The sequence below is a fragment of the Sparus aurata genome, chromosome 17, assembly GCF_900880675.1.
Source record: "Sparus aurata chromosome 17, fSpaAur1.1, whole genome shotgun sequence".
NCBI classification, from domain to species: Eukaryota; Metazoa; Chordata; class Actinopteri; order Spariformes; family Sparidae; genus Sparus; species Sparus aurata.
The window spans coordinates 25224249-25246806 of NC_044203.1; the positions used below are offsets into that span (position 1 = coordinate 25224249).

The 22558-nt window shown below is 43.7% G+C and overlaps 1 protein-coding gene across 2 annotated transcripts in view; it reads left to right on the top strand.

Annotated features, from left to right (window-relative positions):
• Positions 1–22558, top strand: part of cicb (capicua transcriptional repressor b) — a 36649-nt gene that overhangs the window by 11668 nt on the left and 2423 nt on the right. The window contains exons 3-19 of one of the 2 annotated variants that reach the window (XM_030394567.1): positions 11535–11684; positions 11787–11958; positions 12516–12627; positions 12730–12912; positions 13036–13168; positions 13290–13468; positions 13852–13990; positions 14374–14471; positions 14570–15593; positions 15724–15863; positions 15981–16141; positions 19849–20039; positions 20630–21100; positions 21185–21543; positions 21637–21794; positions 21892–22052; positions 22291–22425. In XM_030394567.1, the coding sequence (XP_030250427.1) occupies positions 11535–11684; positions 11787–11958; positions 12516–12627; positions 12730–12912; positions 13036–13168; positions 13290–13468; positions 13852–13990; positions 14374–14471; positions 14570–15593; positions 15724–15863; positions 15981–16141; positions 19849–20039; positions 20630–21100; positions 21185–21543; positions 21637–21794; positions 21892–22052; positions 22291–22425 (3966 nt within the window). The remainder of the gene's footprint in view (positions 1–11534; positions 11685–11786; positions 11959–12515; positions 12628–12729; positions 12913–13035; positions 13169–13289; positions 13469–13851; positions 13991–14373; positions 14472–14569; positions 15594–15723; positions 15864–15980; positions 16142–19848; positions 20040–20629; positions 21101–21184; positions 21544–21636; positions 21795–21891; positions 22053–22290; positions 22426–22558) is intronic. The other variant, XM_030394568.1, reaches the window with a different exon arrangement.

Sequence of the window (22558 nt, forward strand, 5' to 3'; positions counted from 1 at the left end):
ACTGAACTGTCATACCTTTTAAAATTCTATCGTTTGTGTTAGCTGCGTGGCTCTGTAGTGTCAACTACTGACAGTATCAACAGTATAAACACAGAATGGGCTGAAAACGCTCTGTTTACTTTCCTTGAACTAGCAGGTTAACACGCAGACTAGCAATATGAAGGCAGTTTTTCTTTTACTGAGAAACTCCACAGACAAATGCAGTGGTAGTGAAGCAACGTCTTGAGAAAAGTACCAGAGGAGAAATGTTGTTTATTAATGTGAATTCAGCTGAAGCTACTGCAAGTGGCGTAAGTATTATAATAATGAGAAGATGAAGCAAATAATGTTTAAATGTATGGTTTAGTTCTGTCATTTTATTTTTCACACACACACACACACACACACACACACACACACACACACACACACACACACACATATACACTGATTTAAAGATAGGGAGATGTATTAGGGCCTTGATTTTAAAATATTCCTGTTAAATAAAATAGTAAATAGAAAGGGCTGCAAATCACCATTTGTTACTCTCTTGATTTATCATTCTGATTATTAATGCCAGTCAGCCATGTATATACTGTGTTGAAATAATTCATCAAATAAATCAAATTCAGTGAAACAATTACTAATTTAACAATCACAGTGTCTTTAACAAAAAAGTATCAACCTGCAGTATATTTTTATTTTATTTTACCTAATAACCTGTATGAGAACGGGTTACGACCACAGTGTAATAGAGAGTTAGGTTGATATTAATATGCCATGACCTGTGTGTGTTGATGCCCAGTGAAAGACGCTTCTGTTAGCCAACATGCTGTTGTCCCATATGGCTTCCTCTGGTCCCCTGTCCACCATCCTCATGACTGCTGGTAACACTAAACTAAATGCTAAGGCTGGTCACGTGACCCACGTAAGCCCTTGAACAGGCGCCTGTGATTCAGCAGGCCAGGGGTAGGCTTGTGGGAATCACTGCTGATGACAAAAACTTGGAAATATGGTCACCATTTTCACAGAGTTTTACTCGTCAGTAAGAATAATCTGTGCCGTCCGTTTTAGCAACTTGGAGTAAGGGAGCTTAGTTCATCTGATGACCATTAGATATGATCACGTATCATATTTAAGAGCCAAACGCTGTTTGTATAAGAACAAAATTACCAAAGCAATAATGAAATTGTTGTATGTTTTGATTTTGAATGCAAATGGCTGCCTGGATGCAAAATTATCTCTATGTATCCGTGTGTGTGTGTGTGTGTGTGTGTGTGTGTGTGTGTGTGTGTGTGTGTGTGTGTGTGTGTGTGTGTGTGAGAAAGTGCAAAAGAGAAAATGTATGCATGGGCATGCATGCTTTGGTGTTTTTGTATTTTCTATGGGGATTAGACGGTACGTTATGCAGGATTAGCTTTGTTGATATTTAAGAGTCCCTCTTATATTCCAAGTCATTATAGACAAAAAACTTCATGTCTGAGTGGTAGCAATCATACCTACACCCTATAGACAAGACACAATGCGACAGAATGGTTTGATAACAGAGAGGAATGGGAAAGTTTAATAAGACAAAGAAGGAATCTGAAAAAAAGAAAATAATAAGGCTGAGTCCTGTTTCAATCACTGCTACACAAGAAATTAACATTTAAAGACGAAAGCAAAAGTGAGTATGGAACGTGTGGGCTACATGTACGTAGGTAGTCCAGTTATGGACTATTTCCGCCAGCTTTTCGGTTTGAGAAAGAGTTTGGGGGGTGGGGGGGAGACGGCCTTGATGAATAAAGACATAGAAGGAGAAAAAGAGGATTTAACAGCAAGTTTCGTACAAATGTTGCAGTCATTTATTTCTTGAAAAAGTCTGTCCAACATATTTATTTTAAGTGTATGTGTGCGTGTGTGTGACTTCCTGACCCGAGCGACGATCATCTTCTTACTCACTACAAACTATTTCCGCTGACTCTTGCCTTGTGTGTGTTCATGTGTTTGTTTGTTTATTAGTGACTCATGTCAGGATATAGTGAAACAAGGTGTGGGCAGGATTCTTGGCCTGTAACACTGAGGTGGGTTAATTCTAAATGTGTGTGTGCATGTAGGATATATGTTGCAGTGGATTGTGTGGGTGTGTGAAGAATTTGTTTCTCAAGCTCCTGTGTGGGGATATGCTGTAGTATAAAGTGTGTGTGTGTGTGTGTGTGTGTATGAAAGAGCATTGCTCATCATTAGCTGAAAAATAAAAACCTACTTCCTGATTCTTTTACATACACACATATAGTATAACTTCACCAGGGCCTTTTGCCCTCGGTGTGTAAGTACATGTCGCTGTGCGGACTTTGAGAGTGTGACAGAGAAGTGGACAGGAAAGAGAGCGCTGTCATTTTGAGTGTACGGTCTCTCCTCACATCCTTTTTTTTTTCGCTGCTGAGATGACGGTGAATGAATGAATGAATAGCATCTCTTTGTGTGAGTGCATGCACGCTTGTCCATGCGCTTGTGCATTTATTTTGAAGAGCTGTGAGTGAGAAGCACATGTGGGTGCTTTCTGTAGAGTTCAAAATGGAGCGCAAGCTTTTGCATATGGTCGTAGGAGAGTGTGAAATACAAGGGAAAGTAGGAAACACCATTCGGTATGTGTGCCATCACACATGTGGTATGTTGGTGATTTGCAAGTTTGTGTAGGTGTTAGTGTTTTCTTATCAGCTTGTGAAAAATAAAAAAACAGTTATTTTTTCAAGTTGGAGAGGTTAATCGGGTGTTCAAATGATCTTGAATATTATTTGTGTCAGAATATATTTTAATATCCTGAATATTATTTAAGAATACCAACTTGGCTGATTTTTAATCTCTCTGGTGTCAGTTTTTAAAAGTGAAACCGGAGCTGTAAACCCTCTTGAGAAATAATGTTGACACTTCTTGATCTTAAGGTATATTTGCATGTTAAATCTGTTTGTCTTTGTGTAATGGTTATAAACGTGATTCAGAGTACACACTGAAGTTCCCAATCAATATAAATACAGTCATATTTATGCCAAAAAGTACACACATTTCATGTAGGTAAGAAGTGTGTTCAAATGAAGATGAAAACACAAAAATATGTACACTGAAACTCAGGTTATTTAAAATTCTCCTGATGACACATTAAACCTATTCAAGGAGAGAAAAGCTGCTAGAATACATCATGCCCTTACATTAAAACTACATCCAAACAATTAGATAAACAAATAAAATGTAAAACTGAACATTATGTATCTTCTTCTGGTCAGGTGGGAGCTTAGATTTTATCAGGGGTGAAAAATTACTGTGAAAAATGTGGCAGTTGACAAAAGGCAATTTAGGTTGCTATTTCAGGAAAACAAATATACTTCTAACACCTTATAGATCATGTAATAAAATGCAGATTTAATGTGTAAGAGACCGTGATATGTAAGACGAAGGGAGCAAGTTAAATTAGATCTTGTACAATTCAAAAATAAGTAGTCTGTGAGTTCCTCCTATTTTGTCTGTTATGTACACATTTATGATGTTGTGTTTTTGATAATTCATTCTGAAATAAGGCAGCAATCCTCCACTAACACTGTCACACAAGTTTAACACAAAGCTGCGTATGTTCTCTGTGTTCCTACCTTAAGATGCACTAATGACTGATTATTTAATAACGTCTTTTTAAGTGTCTCCGTAACTTCCTGCCAAATAAAACTGTTAGATGAGCAGGCCCAAGGTGAAGGATGAGACCCTTTTTTTATGGTGTCACGTGTGTGTTGCATGCAGCGTGTGTGTGTGAGGCCGAGTAACCGAGCGTCAATCACTGAGTACCGGATATGATGTGTGAGCGCCAAACGTCTGTTGCCATGGCAACAAAGCAAACATCACACTGATGTAGCCTGTACATAACACAGAATATTCACAAATAGAAATAACAGCCCCTGTGTGTGTGTGAGTGTGTGTGCGTGTGTGTGTGCACGTGTGTGTGTGTGTGTGCGTGTGTGTGTGTGTACGTGTGTCCCTTTGCTTGTGTCACTTTCCACTTAGAGAGGAGAAACTTCAACATGCTCACATGTGTTTACACACCGACACATTATGATAAGACCCTTCTTATTCTGCCTTGTGTGTTTTACTCGACATTGAACTGAAAACAGAAACGATCCTGGATAATCGGAGGGTTTCCTCTAAATTATTTAAGCACTGACTGAAGTGTTCCCGGTCTAATATCCCTTTACACACTCACATTTACATCAGCCATTTCATCACCTACTACTGTTTGTTGTCTTTTTGAAAATGACAAATCTTATCATAAGCATGTGTTTAAAAAATGTTCTGACAATTTTTAAAATTAACTGAAAGTGAGAATGTGGCATTCTTGAGCGGCAGCTTTCATCAATCTATCTGAGGAAAGTGTGCAGGGTGTCCTTTTTATGACTTTGTTGCTTTAAAGGTCTTAAATGAGTGTTGTGTGTTCTTTCTGTCGCATTGAAATCCTGGATTCAACAGAAACGCCAGCATTCTCTGTATGACGACACACTGTAACTCCTCGGCATCTCTCATACTGTGCTGCATGATTATATCTGTTAAAATAACTGTTATAAACATGATTGGCCTTTGAACAAAACATCTTTTATTGTACTTCAAGGGGTTTAAATGAATGTGTTTAGAAATCACGATAGTGTTAAACTTATATCATGTCACACAGTTATAAATGCTTAAGTAAAATTACAGTAGTGCCTTTGCATGTTTGTTAAGTGTGCATATTCTCTATCTCTGTCTGTCTGTGTTGCTTACACTCACAAACATGCACACACACTTTGTGCACCACGGAGTAAACATGTCACGCTCCCTCAAGAACACGTGAATTCACTTTTTCGCACTGTTATTTTGCACTTGGATAGGTTTTTTTCTCTTAGCGCCCGCTTTCCTCTGTCTCATTTTTTAATTTTCTTTATAAAAAATTATGACACATTTGTGTTAACCCTTCGCTCCATCGCATTGCAGTGGCTTCGCTTCCCCTCCTTTTCACTTCGCTCTCTTCATCCTGGTCTACCCGGATACGGATACCCGGGAATAACATCCCCACTCCCTCCCGCCCCTGCTTTACGTAACGCTTAAAGCCCTGCATATCCTCCCTGGCCATGGCAACAACCACATCTGGATCACACAGCCATCTAGACTGGCACCAAAGCACATGTGAAGCCCTCAAGACTAACCACAAAAGTCATGTGCAATGATAATCATGTTCCTATTGGGTGAAGCAGCCTTTGGGGAGATTGTCAAAATGCACTGGTGCAGTGGGACTCTTTAGGCTGAGGTGGCTCCAAGACTTTGACTGCATGCACGTAAAGTTAGACCGATATTCAGATTCATTACGGCTTCTTCAGGATCTCAGTCAAGCCCACATTCATGAGTCTCAGGAGATCACACTCGTAATGTGTTCCTCACATCCCAGAATTTGGAATGAGAAGAGTTTTTATCTTGCTCAGGAATTTCTTTTCTCTCCTTCATCCCACTCTCCTCCTCTTCTTTGCTTGCATCTGTAACTCCACAGTCTTTGCTCTGGTTTTCTGCTGCTGCCCACCATTTATCTGCAGGCTAGTAGTGCCCCCAGATGGCCAGACACACACATTACAAGTTCCTTCACACGGGGGATGGAGGGATAGGTCTCCGAACACTGGTCTGAAGTTTGTGTTACGTGTTTTTTCTCCAGTGCTAATTATTCATTGTTTGGAAGAGAGAGTGATTGCATCTGCATATGTAGCCACAGAGTGTGAAGTGTGTTTTGTGGCAATGAGATCTGCTCAGTTCCCAGCAATTTTATTCTTCCCAATACTCTGTGTTATGTCTTCCCTTTGCAATGAACAAAATAAGGAGTAGCAGTTTTAATTAACTTTGAAACTAAGAAGAAGCTGTGATCGCATCCAGTCACTTCAAAATTCTCCTGCAAAGCCATCTATCTGCATGTCCATAAACCACATTGAAAAATGATCGGTTAACTTTATTTTGATGCAAAAGATGTTGATGGTCAGTGGCAGACTTGTGACCGCGGGCGACATGGGGACCTGTGCCCAACATAGCTGTTGCCATGGTAACTGCAAAGGACTGGTGGATCGAGTTATAATTGGACGGAGCAAATGGTGGGTTGTGGGAGGGAGAGACACGGAGCACAGGGGTGGAAGATGAATTAAGGGATGAGAGAGATGGGATGGGAGAGTGAGCGAAGGCGGTGCTCCTCCTCAGCGTAGGTAAAAGAGGAGGAGGAAAAGTTTTTCTCATGGAAGGTCACGTGCCATTTGACAGATGTAATTGGGGGGTAGAGACATGCATGCATACGCACAGCAAAAGCATGATGTCTGTGCAAGGAGACAGCCAATGAATGCTGCCGAACACCTACACAGATATTGCACTGCCAGCAGGGCAGCAGGGAGAGATAGTTAAGCTCAGCTGAAGGGGAATTTCTCTTCTTCTGTTTTTTTTCACACCTCTGTCTCTTACTTGTGCAGCTCTTCACTCCTTATCTCTGTTATATATGACTAAGCTATAAAATGTTGTTGTTTCCCAGCAGCAACTCATGACTACCTCCCTCCAACTGATTTTCTTATCTTGGCTCAACATCTATTGGGGCTCGCATAGCTGTTGTTTGATATTTGAAATTGTCTCAGAAGTGACAAAAACACTTTATATCTGAAGTGATTTGTTTGTGATGAATGCAGAATTTAGCTGTACACAAACCAGGCCAAAGGAAAAACCCATTACTCTGCTCTGAATAATTGGTCTGATGTAGTTCATTACTAAGAGCTTGTAATGTTTACCGAGGGTTGTAACCACTGAGCAGCCACAGTAATCCTTCATCTCCACCCTGCCCTCTTTTCACCCTCTTTCCTTTCACTCATACAGCCAAGCTGTCCAACTCCCTGCACTGAACACACTGTGTTTTCTGGATTGACTTGTTGAGAGCTCATTGCAGTTGATAAGCCTTAATCTCCTACTCTTTCTCTGTCTGTCTCTCTCTCACTCTCTGTCTCGCTCTGTCTTCCTCTAATGCCTATTAGTTGAATTCTTACTGGAAACGCCCAGGCTTAAAAGAAGTTCAGGCTGTCACCCAATTTTTTTACATGACGCAAGATGCCTTACTGATGCCAACAGACTGAAAAGATAAAGGGGCACGAGGGGTTATGATGGAGCTTCGGCACACAGTGAAAATGCTTCTTATTGCTTGACATGTTTGAATATTATTTATCCTTTTTCCAGATCCAAATTTGGATTTTTCAAGTATAGAGAAGTGTAACTCAGGGCTGAGAGGGTTAACTTTTTTACTACTGAGGACAGTGGCTCTCACAACCTCATTGGTCAATTCCTAAGCTTCCGATGAGCTGACTGGCTGGTAGTGATAATTAAGTCCCTCCCAGTATTGTATTAGTCTTATGGATAGATGAGCTAAGCTGAGCATGACTTCTTGACTCATACAGTGTGACGGGAAACCACATTATGCTCCTTCTTTTCCATCTTTGCTGTGTTATACCTAAATAACATAGGTATCTTTAAATCTTCTCCCTTTGTCTCCCCCATCTCTGGCCCCCCCCCCATACTCTCCCCTCCCTTCATTTAAGAGAAGTTCTGTTTTCATAAGTTGTTTTCTCTCCACCCACCCACCCTCCTCCTCCTCCATCCCTCCCTCCCTGCCTCTCCTGCTGAAAATGACTCTCTAGTCTATTTTTACCCTCTGGTCCTCTCCACTCTTAGCCTGTTCCACCCATTTTCCCTCTCTTTCTAACCACCCCTACTCTCCTGTTTTCAATTCTTCCCTCTCTCTTTTCTCCCTGTGAGTGTTGCATCAGAACATTTACATTTCTGTCTGGAGGAGGCACATTTGCACGACTGAAAGATGGAAAAATGTTTGGGGATTTGAAAAAGGGCCTTGAGTGGTGGAAGATTACATCACCTGCCTCTCTAGTGTTAGCTGCTTTCATAAAAACGATGGTTTAGCATTTTCAGAGAAGCAGTTTATAATGCTTTTCATAAGTGAATATTTCTGATTTATAAATACAAGGAATGAGCCTGCAGATTGGCTTGAATGGGTGCCTATGTGTTGTGTCAGAGCCCCCCTCCCCTCATCAACACCCATCCACTGTGCAGATTGCATAAAAAGACCAAAATCAGTGTGGAAAGTAAACAGTAGATGGCTCAATAGCGCCTTCCTGCATCAGATGGTCTTCATGGGTATTAAAGCTTTAGCTGAGCATTTGTAAGAAGGAGGGATCTTGTCGGACTTCTGTTAAGCTATTGGTTGGCCTACATCTGAGTGTCGGCTCTTGATTCGCGGAATCACGCATCAATCAGGGTTTACTACGAATCCTGTACCAATGACATGAGCCTGGGGTGGGCTTACTGATAGAAACAGAAAAATACACATTTTTGACACAATACTTTAACTCTAGCTTGTGTTTTAATAGAGATATGGAAGAGCTTAATGAGGTTTGTTTATTTATTGTTGTTTTGTATTAAAGAAAAGTTCCGTTTCTGTGGTACCAACAGCCGTTGCCCGTAAAGCCGGCTGAAATTTGCATATGACTGGCATTCCAGTGCACACTCCGACCAATCAGGGTCCGCGGCGGGCAGATGACAGGTGGCTGCCTCGGCCAATAGTAGCGTCGTATTCGCCGAAGGGGGGCGGGACAAGGCTGGGCGAGGTTGACAGGACGAGGAGGGGAGGGGGACGAGTACAGGGGGGGCAAGCAGCCTAGTTTACAACAAGAGGAAGAGGGAGGGAAAGAGAAAGAAAGGGCCAAGGCTTGCGAGAGACACAGCGAGACAAAATTACGAGAGTAAACTCGGGCTGGGAGGTGTGGAGATGCGATACGAGGACTTTTTTGGACCAAAACAACACTCGTAACGCCAAGTATTAACAGAACTGGACGGTGTGTGCGCCGATGTCGTCCACACGAAGTGGCTAGCTAAACTGCTGCAGACGGACGGACCTCACCAACGGCTTCAACCTAACGTACTGTATCGCTTCTTTTAAAGCCCCCCCGTCGGGTGCGGGTCCACGATTAGGGCATCTTTAACCAGCCACTCGGTCGCTGCCTTGAGGAGGCGACAGAAAAATACAACTGCGATTGATCCCCCCCCTTCTGCTCGCTGACTGGAGCCAGGAGTCTTCACCGCGTTGGCTTTTATCGCTGTGTTGTAGACTCATCAGTTGCTAGCTAACGTCAGGTCTGTTGCCAGATTGGCCAGGTAGAGTAGGAACTGGTACAATTAGACACTGGGTAGAGATCCGCTAACCTAGTTTGTAGTAGAGGTAGTGTTTTGAAGCTCTTGATATCCAAACCTGATGGGTTGCGGGCTTGTAAGCACTGGGTGATGGATGAATGCACCAGATTTACAGTCAGCGACATCTGCTTTTGCGTTGTAAACACGGATAAACTCGTGTTGGTCACTGCCCTTTAATAGGTGATTTTTGGATCTTGGTAGGTGTTAACTGTCAGGTTAGGACAGGTGCATAGTGGAGATCTGAAGGCAGATAACGGGAAAAACAAGTTAGTATTTGATGAAATGCACTTGTCAAACAGTCATCGCTGGATTATTTTGGCAGCCAATACGTGTGAATACGCCTTTGTAGTTGAGACATGAGAACAATCGCGTTTCTTTTGCCTCTGTCTGTGCGGAGGGTGCACGACCAGGGGCGTTCCCGAGAGGTTGGTCCAATTTGGAGTGGTGCACTTGAAGCTCCAAGAGGCAGCTAAATCAGCTGAGGTTGATTATTTGAATCAGAGAGTATTATAGTTTCAGTAAGCAGCTGTCTTGGACAGAAAGAGGATTGTCACGTCGCTCTTCCAAGCGCCAAGTAGACGAATCACCTTAGCTTTGATCGCCCCAATTTGCTTGTTGCAGTGCTGTTTAGCCTGGTCGATAGGGTGCTCTCTTACAGCAGACCTTCAGCTGTGTTACTCCGGAGCTTTATGTGCTTCTTGATACCCGCCGAGCCCACCTGTCTACAGCTGTATTGTAGCGCACAGCGAGGTTAGACATGGCCCAGGAAGACTGCGCATATCTCGGGCGGACGTTATAATCGAGGCCGTGGATGTGCTCGAGGCCTTGTTAACCCCTTCGTGGCCAAGCTGCTGTAGTAATGTAAACAAACAGGGAGAGAGGGCATCGGGGGTAATTAGACCAAAGGGAGGAGGATCGCTGCCTTCGATCATAATCGCCGTATCAGTGCGTCGTCTATACACTGATGCATTCTCACAGATTTCTTAAAGTTTTGTGATTTATTGTAATCCTTTATAGTACATTCTGTCCACTTATGTTTGACTCTTCCGTGTGCGTTATTAGATTGCGGCATTCTGCGATACGGAGACATGGACTCTACTTGACAGACACATTTCATTTCTACTCGCATTGGAACTGAAAAAAAAACATACCTCTTTGTGGCACATCTTTAAAATCCTCACGATGCAGTTATTATAGTGTATGTTGACTGCAACCTGTAGGGATGAAACGGCTACAGACACCATCGAGCACTTGTCGTCATCTGTAAGCTTCCCAGCAACATCACCCCGGGATTTTTTTATTTTATTTTTTGGATTAAAGATGTTTCCTCACCCGGATTTTTGTGTGTTGTAGAAGAAGAGAGATTTTTTAAAAGGACATATCATAATTCTTTTTGGGAGACTCAAAGCGAGGATTGAATTCAGCCATGTTCTCATCAGAGAATCCTCAGTATCTTCGCCAAGGATTAAGCATGTTTGGTTAGTCTGTGCCACTTACGTTACTGTTTATGTGAGAGTACAGGATCCTTATTTGCCAAATCTTAATCTTTGTTTGATTGTAGCAAAATGTAGTCCTAAAATGTTCAATCAATAACAGAACCTGATTTTAAAAGCTCCTATTTTAAAAAAGGGCATATTTTTGTACTTGAAAGTTTTTTTGGGGGAGAAGTGTTATTATTATGAGGTTGTTTTCAATAATACAGATAAGATGAGTTATCCAGTCTCTTTTTTTATTTATGATGGTTCAGAGTGTACCAGCTTCTGTCCTCCATCCAACCTGTTATTGAGAACAAACAGTCCTTTTGTACATCGGCTGTTGTCGGGGTGATTTAACCAGTTAAGTGGCTGGAGGTGTGCTTCTGTGGCAGCACTGATATTATTCACTGTAGTTTTCAAAGTACTGATGTTGTTGTATTTATTGCATTTACTTAGTTCCCAGATGTTAGTTGACCAAAATAAAGGCCAGTTGTGCTGTGCATCCAGTAGAACTACACTCAGAAGCAGTTGGCTCTCATTTATCACTGATTTTTTTTTTTTCTTCAGTTTATTTGTGGTTCTATCACTCCTAAATAATAAAAAAAACATGTATGGTAACATCACAAACTAATTATAAAAATGATTAGAGTTGGTGACTGGAGTAGGAATGCGTTGCTGGTGGGAGTGTTGCACCAAGGGCCTTGATTTGTTCCCCAAATAAGGAAATGGTATCTTGATATCTGAGCAGGGAAGCATATAATCAAGTTATGGACATCAGATGTGTCAGCTGTTGGTAGTAAACAATGCTCTCTTCCTCTGCAGTGTGGACCAACGTAGAGCCCCGGTCAGTTCCAGTCTTCCCCTGGCATTCATTGGTCCCTTTTCTGGCACCCACCCAATCAGATGCTTCTTCTCAGCCGGGAGAGGGCCCGCACCCAGTCAGCCACCCCCAAGCAGCCAGTCTGAAGACAGGTAATGAACACACGTATCCATCCCATTTGTTAAAACCGTAATAAAGTACATATATTGTTTACTTTGTCTTGAGCAAGTATCTCTTCTCTTGTTCTTCCTCAGAGTGTCAGGGGGTGGCAGCGCTGTCACAAGAGCCTGCAGAGGCACCTCCCACTGTAGAGAGAGGTCCCCTTTCCCAGCCTCCCCCCTCCTCTGATGAGCCACCTCCAGAGAAGGAGAAAGGAGAAGAGAGGGAGAGGCCTGACAGTGAGACAGAGAGTGATGTGGATGACCCGTAAGTCCGGGTTTATTTTTGATATAGTTAAGTCAAGTTACATGAATACATGAAGATACACGCCACACATATACCTTTATCAATGTCTTCATATAAAAGTGGTTATGTATTTGTCTAAGTCAGCCTTCACAGTCATTTTCTGTGTGGTACTGTGTGTACCCACACATACAGTAAAGGAGTGTGATATTTTCTGTATCCTTGCGCTAATTTGGGCAGAAGAGCTCCATGCCAGAACAAAGCAGATGGGAACAAAAGCATTCCATCTCTGGGCTCTATCACTATATGAAAGGCAGTGGCCAGGCTGTCAGCCATTGAAATGGCTGAGCTGAAACTGCTGATGTATCTCATGGGAGATGAACTACTTGTGCTCCGTGGTTACATGTGATAGATTTGAAGCTCTAAGATAAATAACTCCAGATATGGAGACTCTTTTCTTTTTTTTTTATTTAAGAGGGAAACTGAAATCAGTGTCAGTGTCAGATTGTATGAGCATATTGTCCCCAAGAGAAATCTAATAAAGATTGCAAACAGAGGGCTGTTTTTTTGTCTCCTTTCAGCTTTCTCCCAGGAGTTGTACCGGAGCAGCCCCTCTCTACATCACCAGTAAAGAGACGCACTCAGTCCCTCAGTGCGCTGCCCAAAGATGGAGATAAGAACAGTCCTGGAAAGGTAATCTTTCACTTCTCCTACCTGGCCATCAAAATTGTCAATGCTCCTTTTATAAAACCTTGTAATGTAATATCTCTTCATCTTTCTTGCACACTCTTTCAGAGGGAGAAGGATCACATCCGGCGACCAATGAATGCATTTATGATTTTCAGTAAGCGCCACCGAGCATTGGTGCACCAGCGGCACCCAAACCAGGACAACAGGACAGTCAGCAAGATCCTTGGGGAGTGGTGGTATGCTCTGGGACCCAAGGAGAAACAAAAGTATCATGATTTGGCCTTCCAGGTACACAGATGCATTTTCAACAACGTCAAAAAGACTGTGACATATTACTGAAATTTTCTGTTGTTGATATGCTGTATTTTTGTTTCTTTTTCACTTACTCCTTGTCCCTCCTTCTGTTCCCAGGTGAAAGAGGCCCATTTCAAGGCCCACCCAGACTGGAAGTGGTGCAACAAAGACAGGAAGAAGTCAAGCTCTGAAGGCCGTGGGGTGCCTGGGGGCAAAGACATAAGAGAGAGGAGCATGTCTGAGTCCACAGGTTTGTTTTACTCCACTTTCATGATATATCAGGCATACAGGCATATTTTTGTAACATCTGTCCTTTTAACAACATTTGTCCTTTCCAGTCTTTTAACTGTCTTCTTTTTGCCCCCTGATAGAGCCCCATTCAGTGGAGCTGAAGGGGGTTGGTCCAGGTCTGGTGGGCGTGTCTGAAAGGAGTGCAGGAGAAGGTCACGTCGGCCAGCTTACCCGTCCTCGAGCCTTCTCTCAAAGTGCCATGCACAGCCTGGAGCGGGTCGACAGGGGTAATACACAGGCCCTGGCAGAACTGGCACAGGTGAGAGTGAAACACAGCTCAAAGATCAGTAGAGCTGATTGTGTAAAATGCTCTTTGCATTTTGTTAACATAAATTGAAGACCACTATCACAGCTGGAGACATGAACAGTGTTCTACTGCTGTTTTTGTAAACATGACTTGATAAACAAAACTAGTTTGTTTTCTAATGGGTCTACTGCAACTTAAATATTTTTTTCTGGCATATGTTCCTCACAAACAAAACCGAATTTAAAATCTTTTTGATGCTTGCAGGTGTGACAGTGGCATTTCAGGTCTAACCTTTAAAAAAACAGAAGCCACATTAACGCACCGCGCTAGACAAAGCTAACCCAATTTGTTTCGAGTGCATCTTTGCTATAAAGTCTCTCACTTTGTCTTTTCAGATGTGTGGCGATGGTGGCAGTCAGTTTTCGAGTCATGCCCCACCCCTGTCACAGTCCCAAAGGGGGGTCAGCGAGGACATGACCAGTGACGAGGAGCGCATGGTCATCTGTGAGGAAGAGGGAGACGATGATGTCATCGGTGAGAAATCAGACCTACTTTACTGGTGAAACCAAATTTTGGATTACTGACCCTCCGTGTAAATTTCCATGAACTGCATGCAGAAATCTTATCAATTGATAAAATAAGATTATCAATCAGAAGTGATTTATTATGCCAGCAGTGATGTCTTATGTCACTCTGTCACAGAACAGTCCTGAGGTTGTTTTGCACATCATGTGGTTTTATTCTCCGCTCTGAACATTGTTAAATTGTGTCCAGTTTTGGACCACTTCCATCATTGGATTTAAAAATCTGCTGTCATTTAGAGCTGATTCATACACAAAGTACAGCCTGATTGTATTTGTTTGTAAATCGCAAGGAATGTCAAGTGTAGCTGTAGTGTATTGTTTCTTTTTCCACAGAGGACCCTTATCCTAGCAGTTCCATAGACCTCAAGTGTAAGGAGCGGGTGACTGACAGTGACAGTGAGAATGGTTCTGGAGACGAAAGTGAACAAAAGGTAACCAGTTTGAACAACTGTTTTCCCTCTGTTATTGAGTATTTTCCTTCAACTCAATCTGTGGTTTCTCAATGTATGTACTCTGTCTTCCATTTCAGAGAGTTTTTGCTCCAGTCATTTGCTCCTCTGCATTATCATCTTCCTCACAACATACGCCTCATGGCAGGAGCGTCTCGTTGTCCTCTTACCCTTCCAGTAAGCGCTATGATGAGGGGAGATCAGGTGGAGGAGGGTTTTCAGATCACAGGAGGAAGGACAGAGGAGAAGGAGAGGGTAAGGACACTTTTGGTGGGGAGGGAGGAGGAGGAGTGCAAGCCACTTCTCTCTCCCTCTCTTCTGGCCAGTCAGTCATCTCCACCTCTCCAGCTGGGGGGCCTCCATCCTCATCAGTAGGTTCACTGGGTGTGAACCCACTCCTGGGCATTGGTGCTGTTAGGGTGGCCTCCACAGTGGTGACCAATGTTATGCGTCCTGTTATCAGCACACCGCTCCCCATCGCCAGCAAACCCAGAGATGGAGGCACATCATCCAGCCCACATCCACCTGAGAGGAAGTCCCTGACCCCCCAGCAGCAGCAGCAGCCACAACTTCTAATTGGTTCAGGACCAGGAGGCGGGGCCACAGCCACAGGGGGTGGGTACTACTCCTCATCATCACCTAACCCTGTAGGTGCAGGCGTGGGCCCAGGTGGGGTAGTGACTAATCTGGTGTTGGGAGGGGCTTTGTCTGGTCAACCCTCTGTACAGCTCATCACCCCCTCCCCCCAGCCTCAGCCCCCCCAGCAGCAGGTGCATCACTCAACTGCTGTTTCATCACCGCATAGCCAAACCAATGGGCCCCTGCCTCTTCCTCTGCTTCAGCCCCAGTTTCTCCCAGCCTCTTCCCTAGCGCCCCATGGGGGTAAGGCCATCACACAAGTTCAGTACATCCTGCCCACCCTACCTGCCAACACCCACCCCAAGAGCCCACCTCAGCAGCTCAGCCAGCCAACCAGCATCTTCAACCTGCCCACAGCTCCACCCACACACATGTCCCTGGCCAATGGGAAGCAGCAGGGTACAGGTTCCCTGACGGGATATACGTCCAGCTCAGCAGTGGGTGTTGTCAGCCCAGGAGCTAGAGGTGAGAGTTTGAGAGCAGGAGTCATGTCAGTAAGGCCGAATCCATGACAGTTCCATAGATACATATAGCAGTTATTCTGTGGCGACACGTAATAAAATGCCTGTTCTCCCTCTTCCTGTCTCTTCCTCAGTGCATACACAGTCTCCGGTCCTCCAGAGTAAAATGCTTGTTCCCATGGCAACAGTACGGACTGCATCAGCCCCTGCCCAGCAGTTTCCCATCGTGGCTCCACCTCTTCCTGTCCAGAACGGAGCTCAGACCGGAAGCAAGGTCAGTGAGCACTTCAATGGCAACCTTGACATGAGAATATAATGTTTTGTTAGTAAAAACAAATAGTTTGCACGGCACTTGCACTGCTCAATCATTATTGTATTTGCCTTTCTCTAGATCATCCAGATAGCTCCCATGCCACTGGTCCAGTCCCAGCTGCCTCAGGGTGGAGCAGTCCACCCTGCCAGCCCCTTCCCTGTAACAGTTGGCACAGCAGCTGTGGTGGCTGCAGGATCAGCCCCCTCCCAGGCTGTTCTGTTACCACCCGCACCTACCAGGTAGGGAATAACAAACAAATTGAAAAATGAAAGAATAAATTTGGACTCACCCATTTGTGCTTTTTGTTGTGCACTGGGGCATCCACTGCTTACTTAATAACATCTGGCAAGCTATGTAAACAGACCACAGCATGAATGCTATGTGAAATATTAGTTCCAAGTAACATTGGGCTCACAGTTTGTGCTTGAAGCGGCAGTTATCCTAAATTGACTGTGAAATGTGTTTCTGTAATTGCCTGCTGAGACTAAACCCACCCACCTGCCAGTGAAAGAGGATTAAAAACAGGCACTTCATCCATAAATGTACTTTCAATTCAACATGTTGCTGTCATGTTAACGAAAGTCGCTTCGGCATTCTATCTTATTAGGAAGCAGTAACATTTCAAACCTCTCTTTCTGAGAGAACTACATTTTCATTAATGCATCCAGAAGACAATATGTGATGATTTAGATCCGTGACTTGTGGCACCCTATTAAGATAGCTGTGTAATACATTTAAAATCTAATCCCAATTATCATTTCTAAAGCGCAAGAAAATCTGTTTAATATACCCTTTTACAAACAAAATACTGTATATGAGCCCATTTTAAGGGAAGAGGAGATGTTCTCTTGTCATCTCGGGTGAGAATATTTTCTTTTTCAAGGAGGATTTTCACATTGCAGCACATCAAAGCAACAAAAACTGCCTTGGAAAAGCCCATTGATGAGATTATCAGCGAGTTGCCCTAAATTTTTCAGATCTCTCAATCTGGATACTTACGGGATGGAAATCCAGCAAAATGCTACAAATGACAGCATGTCAGCAAATTGAGAAATGAGTTGAGACCCAAACCTTAAATGTCTTGTCTCCTTTTCCTCACAAGCCGAATGTGGAAACTAAAGGATTTTAGAGTTCACATAATGTTCAGGCATTTCAGTCATGTTTCAGTCGCACTGTCTGTAATGGATATCTGCACTTTGTATCCCATAAAATGACCACGTATCTTTGGCATGTGGGGTGAGAAGGAGTTGCTTATATCAGACCAGAGCCATTCCAAAAGCGTCTATTTGACGACCTGAGAATGAGGCTAAAAAAAATCAACAATTTTTTAGAACATTTCTAAAGTTTGCCTACATAGTGTTGCCAGCTTTAGTGGACACACACTAGGGGTGGTGAAAAAAAACGATTATTGATTAATCGCGATTATAATATTGACGATTATGATTCGATTATTACATTTCCAAAAATCGATTAAAAAAAAAAACAACTTTTTTTTTTTTTTTGAAATAGTAATACAAACTGGAGTCCTCCTCTTACTGGCTTCCGCTACATGGCCCACAGTCTGGAGCCAAGATATGTTATTCCATCCTGGAGCTTTTTCACACTCAAATCGATTCCAAATCTTTACAAGGAGACAAAGCTTTCCGTGCAAGAGTCCCTCAACTCTGCTCACAGGGTAGCAATAACCTGCGATGCCTGGACATCCAGAGCTACAGTCTCATATGTGACCGTTACAGCTCATTATGTCAGCAGTTAATGGAAGCTAATGTCCTACGTACTTCAGACGAAAGCTATGGATGATAGCCACACAAGCGCAAATATGTGTGAGTTTCTCAAAGCAATGGCAGACGAGTGGGGAATATATAAACACGCCCTGGTTCTCACCCTGGTTCTCGTCACCAGCATGAGTCCGGCTGCTGAGCTTGGCAGCTTTCTTTTAACAGTGAAACACTACATTTAAAACAAATTAAAAGATAATAATTTTGATATTACAGTTACACTATACAATATCGAAGGTGCTGTGAGGTGTTACTCCCAAGATAAGTAAAATAATTCAGCAGCTGAATGTTAAATGGAAGATCAATAATCGTTAATAATTGAAAATCAAATCGATAATCGATAATAATCGAAAATCAATTTGTAATCGAATCGAGACTTCAATAATCGGAATTGAATCGAATCTGGAAATTGGGCCGATTAACCACCTCTAACACACACTGGCTTGCTTTGCCTTTCCTTTCCGTTTCTCTCTTTGTATGTGTCTGCTGTATTTACTTTCCCCGCCAGCATTATGGTTTTACAAAGTCTGCCATAAAAATACCTAATGTTTATTTTTTTTTTTCACCCGTGATTCCGTTTTCATAACAGAATGGAGCTGATGTGGAGGAGGCTTACTGTTAGTGGATTGCCCTATCTAAACTATCAAACCAATGTGTTGCAGAATGATATCTCATAAACCAACTGCACTTACAAGTTTTTTTGAAATGATGGCATAAGTTAAGAGATGATGCATCCCAATCACTCTGTTTACAGGAAGGATGTAATACCAGAGAACACATCTCTCTCTCCCTGTGTCTGTGTTTCTGTGCAGAGCATGTGCAATTCAGTGAGGGGAAAAAGTCCACTAGTTCATGGACTGAAAATGTAACCGTTCTCTCGGGCAGATACAGAATAAAAGTTAAAAAAAAAATTAAAATGCTAAAGTGGTTTAACAATTTCATTTAACTCGGGCCTACCGAAGTAAAGCTGATGACTTCCTTTGTTCATTCATAACAGTTACTTAATGTGCACATTTCTTTTTTTTCCTTTCTACCTTACTTGATTTAAAAAAAAAACATTTTTTTTAACCATTTTCTGACATTTTATAGGCCAATCAACTACACAACTAATTAAGACAATTGACAGTGGGAAAAAAATGTTAGTTGCTGCCATAGACAGCAGCCACTCATGGGACTTACAGTGACTCAGAATCTCCTTTTAACTAGTAAACATCACTTCACCAAAGATGATCCCCCTCAACCATCTTGGACTTAAATTGGCTTGCACAGAAATTGTGTTCTTGTCCAAAATTAGAGTGCAATCAGAAGTCTCACATGACAGTTTTTATCCTTCAGACAAATTACACATTTTCTGGTTCATTCAACCATTTTAGATAGCATGAAATGCCTTTCTAAATGGACAAAAGGAAAATGAATAAATAAGGCAGTTTTACTCTGAATACACTTCTGTTAGGGTTATTAGTGGGGTACAAAGCTCCATTTGGATATCACCGAATTAAGCTTTTTCTGATTACTGTCTAATAGGTATTGTTATAAAAAGTTGTATTTTCCACATAGTTTATGGATTGAAGTGACTCCAGTTACACTCTGGTACTTAAACTGGGATAAATGATCCTGTGAATTAGTAACGGGATCGGGAGTACGGCACTGATGACCGTATGTCTTAAAGCCCAGCGAGCAGACAATGCGAGAAACAAAAACTCCAGCAGGGGTGCAGCTGTAGCAGTGCAGCTCTATTCTGGATGTGTTAGTCATGCTGCTGGTGGCCCAAGTTGCCTCTGCCTGCCACCCCCACACTACCTCTCAGCTCCTAGCTCACACACACACACACACACACACACACACACACACACACACACACACACACACACACACACACACACACACCACAGAGCACTAGTCATCCAGTGCTTCTCGCTGTGATGTACACTCACCCACTGACCCTCACTGCAGCACTTCTTTTTCTGTCTTCCTCTTTCCTCCTAATCATGTCTCTGTTCCCTTCGTTCCTGTTCTGGCTCGTTACTGTAACTCAACACCTTCCAGCACAGCTATGTCGTCTTTCCTCAGAAAAATGTCATCCCGCCTTCTTCACTCTCCATATGCCATTTTGATTTAGATTTTCCTCGGCTCTTATCGCCTCTCCTTTTTTTGTACCCCCCGTCCAGGATCACTTATGTCCAGTCCACCCCAGGGGTCCCATCCAGTCTGCCTCTGGTCTCCACAACAACAGGCTCTTCCACCACACAGCAAGCCCTGCCGGTGGCTGGATCTGCATATGTTCCATCGCCCCTCGCAACACTCGGGTTCACAGCCATCGCACCACCGGGACAGACGCTGGTTCAGCCATTGATCACAGGTCAGTGCTGTGGAGAGCTGAATCCATAGGTTCTGTGTTATTTAGGGATTGTATGAAACAAGCCTTGTGAGCTAAAGCAGTGGTAGCGCTCCAACAAAGCCCAACACTGAAACAAAAGTATTTCACCCCCTGACAAATGTTTCCATTTCATAACTTACATTAAAACTTTGTATTGTTTTTTGTTTCTACACGAGATAAAGAAAACACGAGGCTAAATAATTTCCCATTAATAAGAACTCATGACATCTTTGGTATGCTGCTTCTTATTAGGCGTCATAAATAGACATCAAAGTGTTTTTCCTAAGATTTGATAATTACTTTTTCCTCTCTCTTTCACCACAATCTGCAACTGACTTTATTTAGCTGTGGACAGAGTCTCCATTTCCTTAGTGCATTGAATTGTGGTCAAATTGTGTCCAATAAAAAAATAATAAAGGCTTGTGTTTCGACTGGAAGAGAAGGAATCACTAATCTTTTTAATTAATCAGCTATAGATAAGCACCATGGACATGTAATCATGTGAAAATGTTGACGTTACAGAAAGTTAAATTAACGTTTGTCCTCCTGGGTCGTCTGTTTCCTTCCTACAGGTCAGCCGCCGCTCCTCGCCCCAGCTCACTCCCCGTCACCCTCCACCTCAGCCCCTGCCTCAGGCGGCCAGATCGTCACCGCCATCTACCCTCCTTCACCTAGCGTCACCATGGCAACAGGGGTGGTCTCCATGACAGCAGTGCCCCCCAGCGTTGTCTACTCCGTCTCCAGCCCCTCCAGTGCTTCCCCCCACATCCTGTCCAAGTACACGGCGACCCCCACCACAGTCACGCACATACATCCGCAGCTCCATCTGGACAGACAGGCAGACAGACACCTGCCTCCGGACAGACCCGCAGATCGACACACTGACAGACAGACCGAGAGGCAGACGGAACTGCTGATGCATTTGGACAGACAGTTGGAGAGGCAGGCGCAGACCTCCAGCAGTAGCAGCTCAGTGGCACCTCCCAGTGGCTCAGCTGGGTCCATGAGACCCTGCAGTCCTCCGCTTCAGCTCCAAACAACCGGTATTTGTTTATATTACCCTCGATCCACAAAGTTGTCATTTTTAGTGAACTATTTATTGATTTTACATATTAAATGTTTTACAGGCAGCACACCAGGTACACCCAAACTAACCCAGCTTCCAGTCAGGACCCCTCAGAAGGTGAAGGCGACGGTGGCCAACATCCCTGTGGGCAGCTATGAAGGAGGAGGCAGAGGAAAAGAGAGGGAGAGGGAGAAGGATAGGGAGAGAGAGAGAGAGAAGGAGCGCGACAGAGAGAGGGAGCGAGAGCGGGAAAAGGAGAGGGAGCGAGAAGCCGCAGCCACCAGTCACTTCTCCTTTGATCCCGACTCTCCGTCAACATATCCCACCGAGGAGCCGCCATCCTCTGACAGACCCCTGGAGGGCTCCAGTGCAGCCGACTCCTCTGACACACGGAGCAGGGAAAGCACAACCACCAAAGAGGTGAGAGGGGTGAAACACGCTGGCTTTCAGCTCGAACATAATGACAAGAAAGTTGTTGTCAAGTCATAAAATTAAACTGAACCTTCTGTGCAGGCTGGATGGAAGGAGTCCCTCCCCGCCTCTCCTCTCCTCCCTCCATCAGCCACAGAACCCACCCTGCCTCCTCCACAGACTGACAAAGACGGTCCAACACCCAAAAAGGTCAAAGCCCGCCCACCCCCGCTGAAGAAGACATTTGACTCTGTGGACAAGTGAGTTAACACCTTTGTGCATCTTTTCTGTAAGGCTGCAAATACGATGGTCGGACAGTGTATATATACTGTGTATTGTGTGTGTGTGTGTGCGTTGGTCTGGCAGGGTGCTGTCAGAGGTGTATTTTGAAGAGCGCTTTGCAGAGCTGCCGGAGTTTCGGCCTGAGGAGGTTTTGCCTTCGCCCACCCTGCAGAGTCTGGCCACTTCACCCCGTGCCATTCTGGGCAGTTACCGCCGCAAGAGGAAGAACTCGACAGGTCCGGCTCATATTAATGATCCTCTGAGTAAATGCTTTTAGACTACTGTGGCTGCAGCGACTGTCGGCAACAAATAGTTGTTGAAAGAAAGCATATTATTACGATAACTTTTTAAGAAATAAAAAGTCGAACATCCCTGATTCCATCTTCTTAAATGTTCGATTGATCGATTAATTGAGAAAATCACCCACAGATGAATCTCACTCTGTGTCCTGTTTCCTCTGCGTGCTTCTTCTAGATTTGGACTCAGCCACGGACGAGCAAGTCTCTCCTAAGAGAAAGAGTCGGCGGCGCTCAAGCTGCAGCTCGGAGCCCAACACACCTAAAAGTGCCGCCAAGTGTGAGGGAGACATCTTCACCTTCGACAGAGCAGGTAATGCACAGGGAGGAGCAAGGGCACGTAGACAGTTCTAGTGTGTTGTTCTACTATGCAAGTTTTCAAAAGTGATTATTATAATGAGAAACCCCTAATGTGTGACAGAACCCCCAAGTCGGGAGTGAGTGCT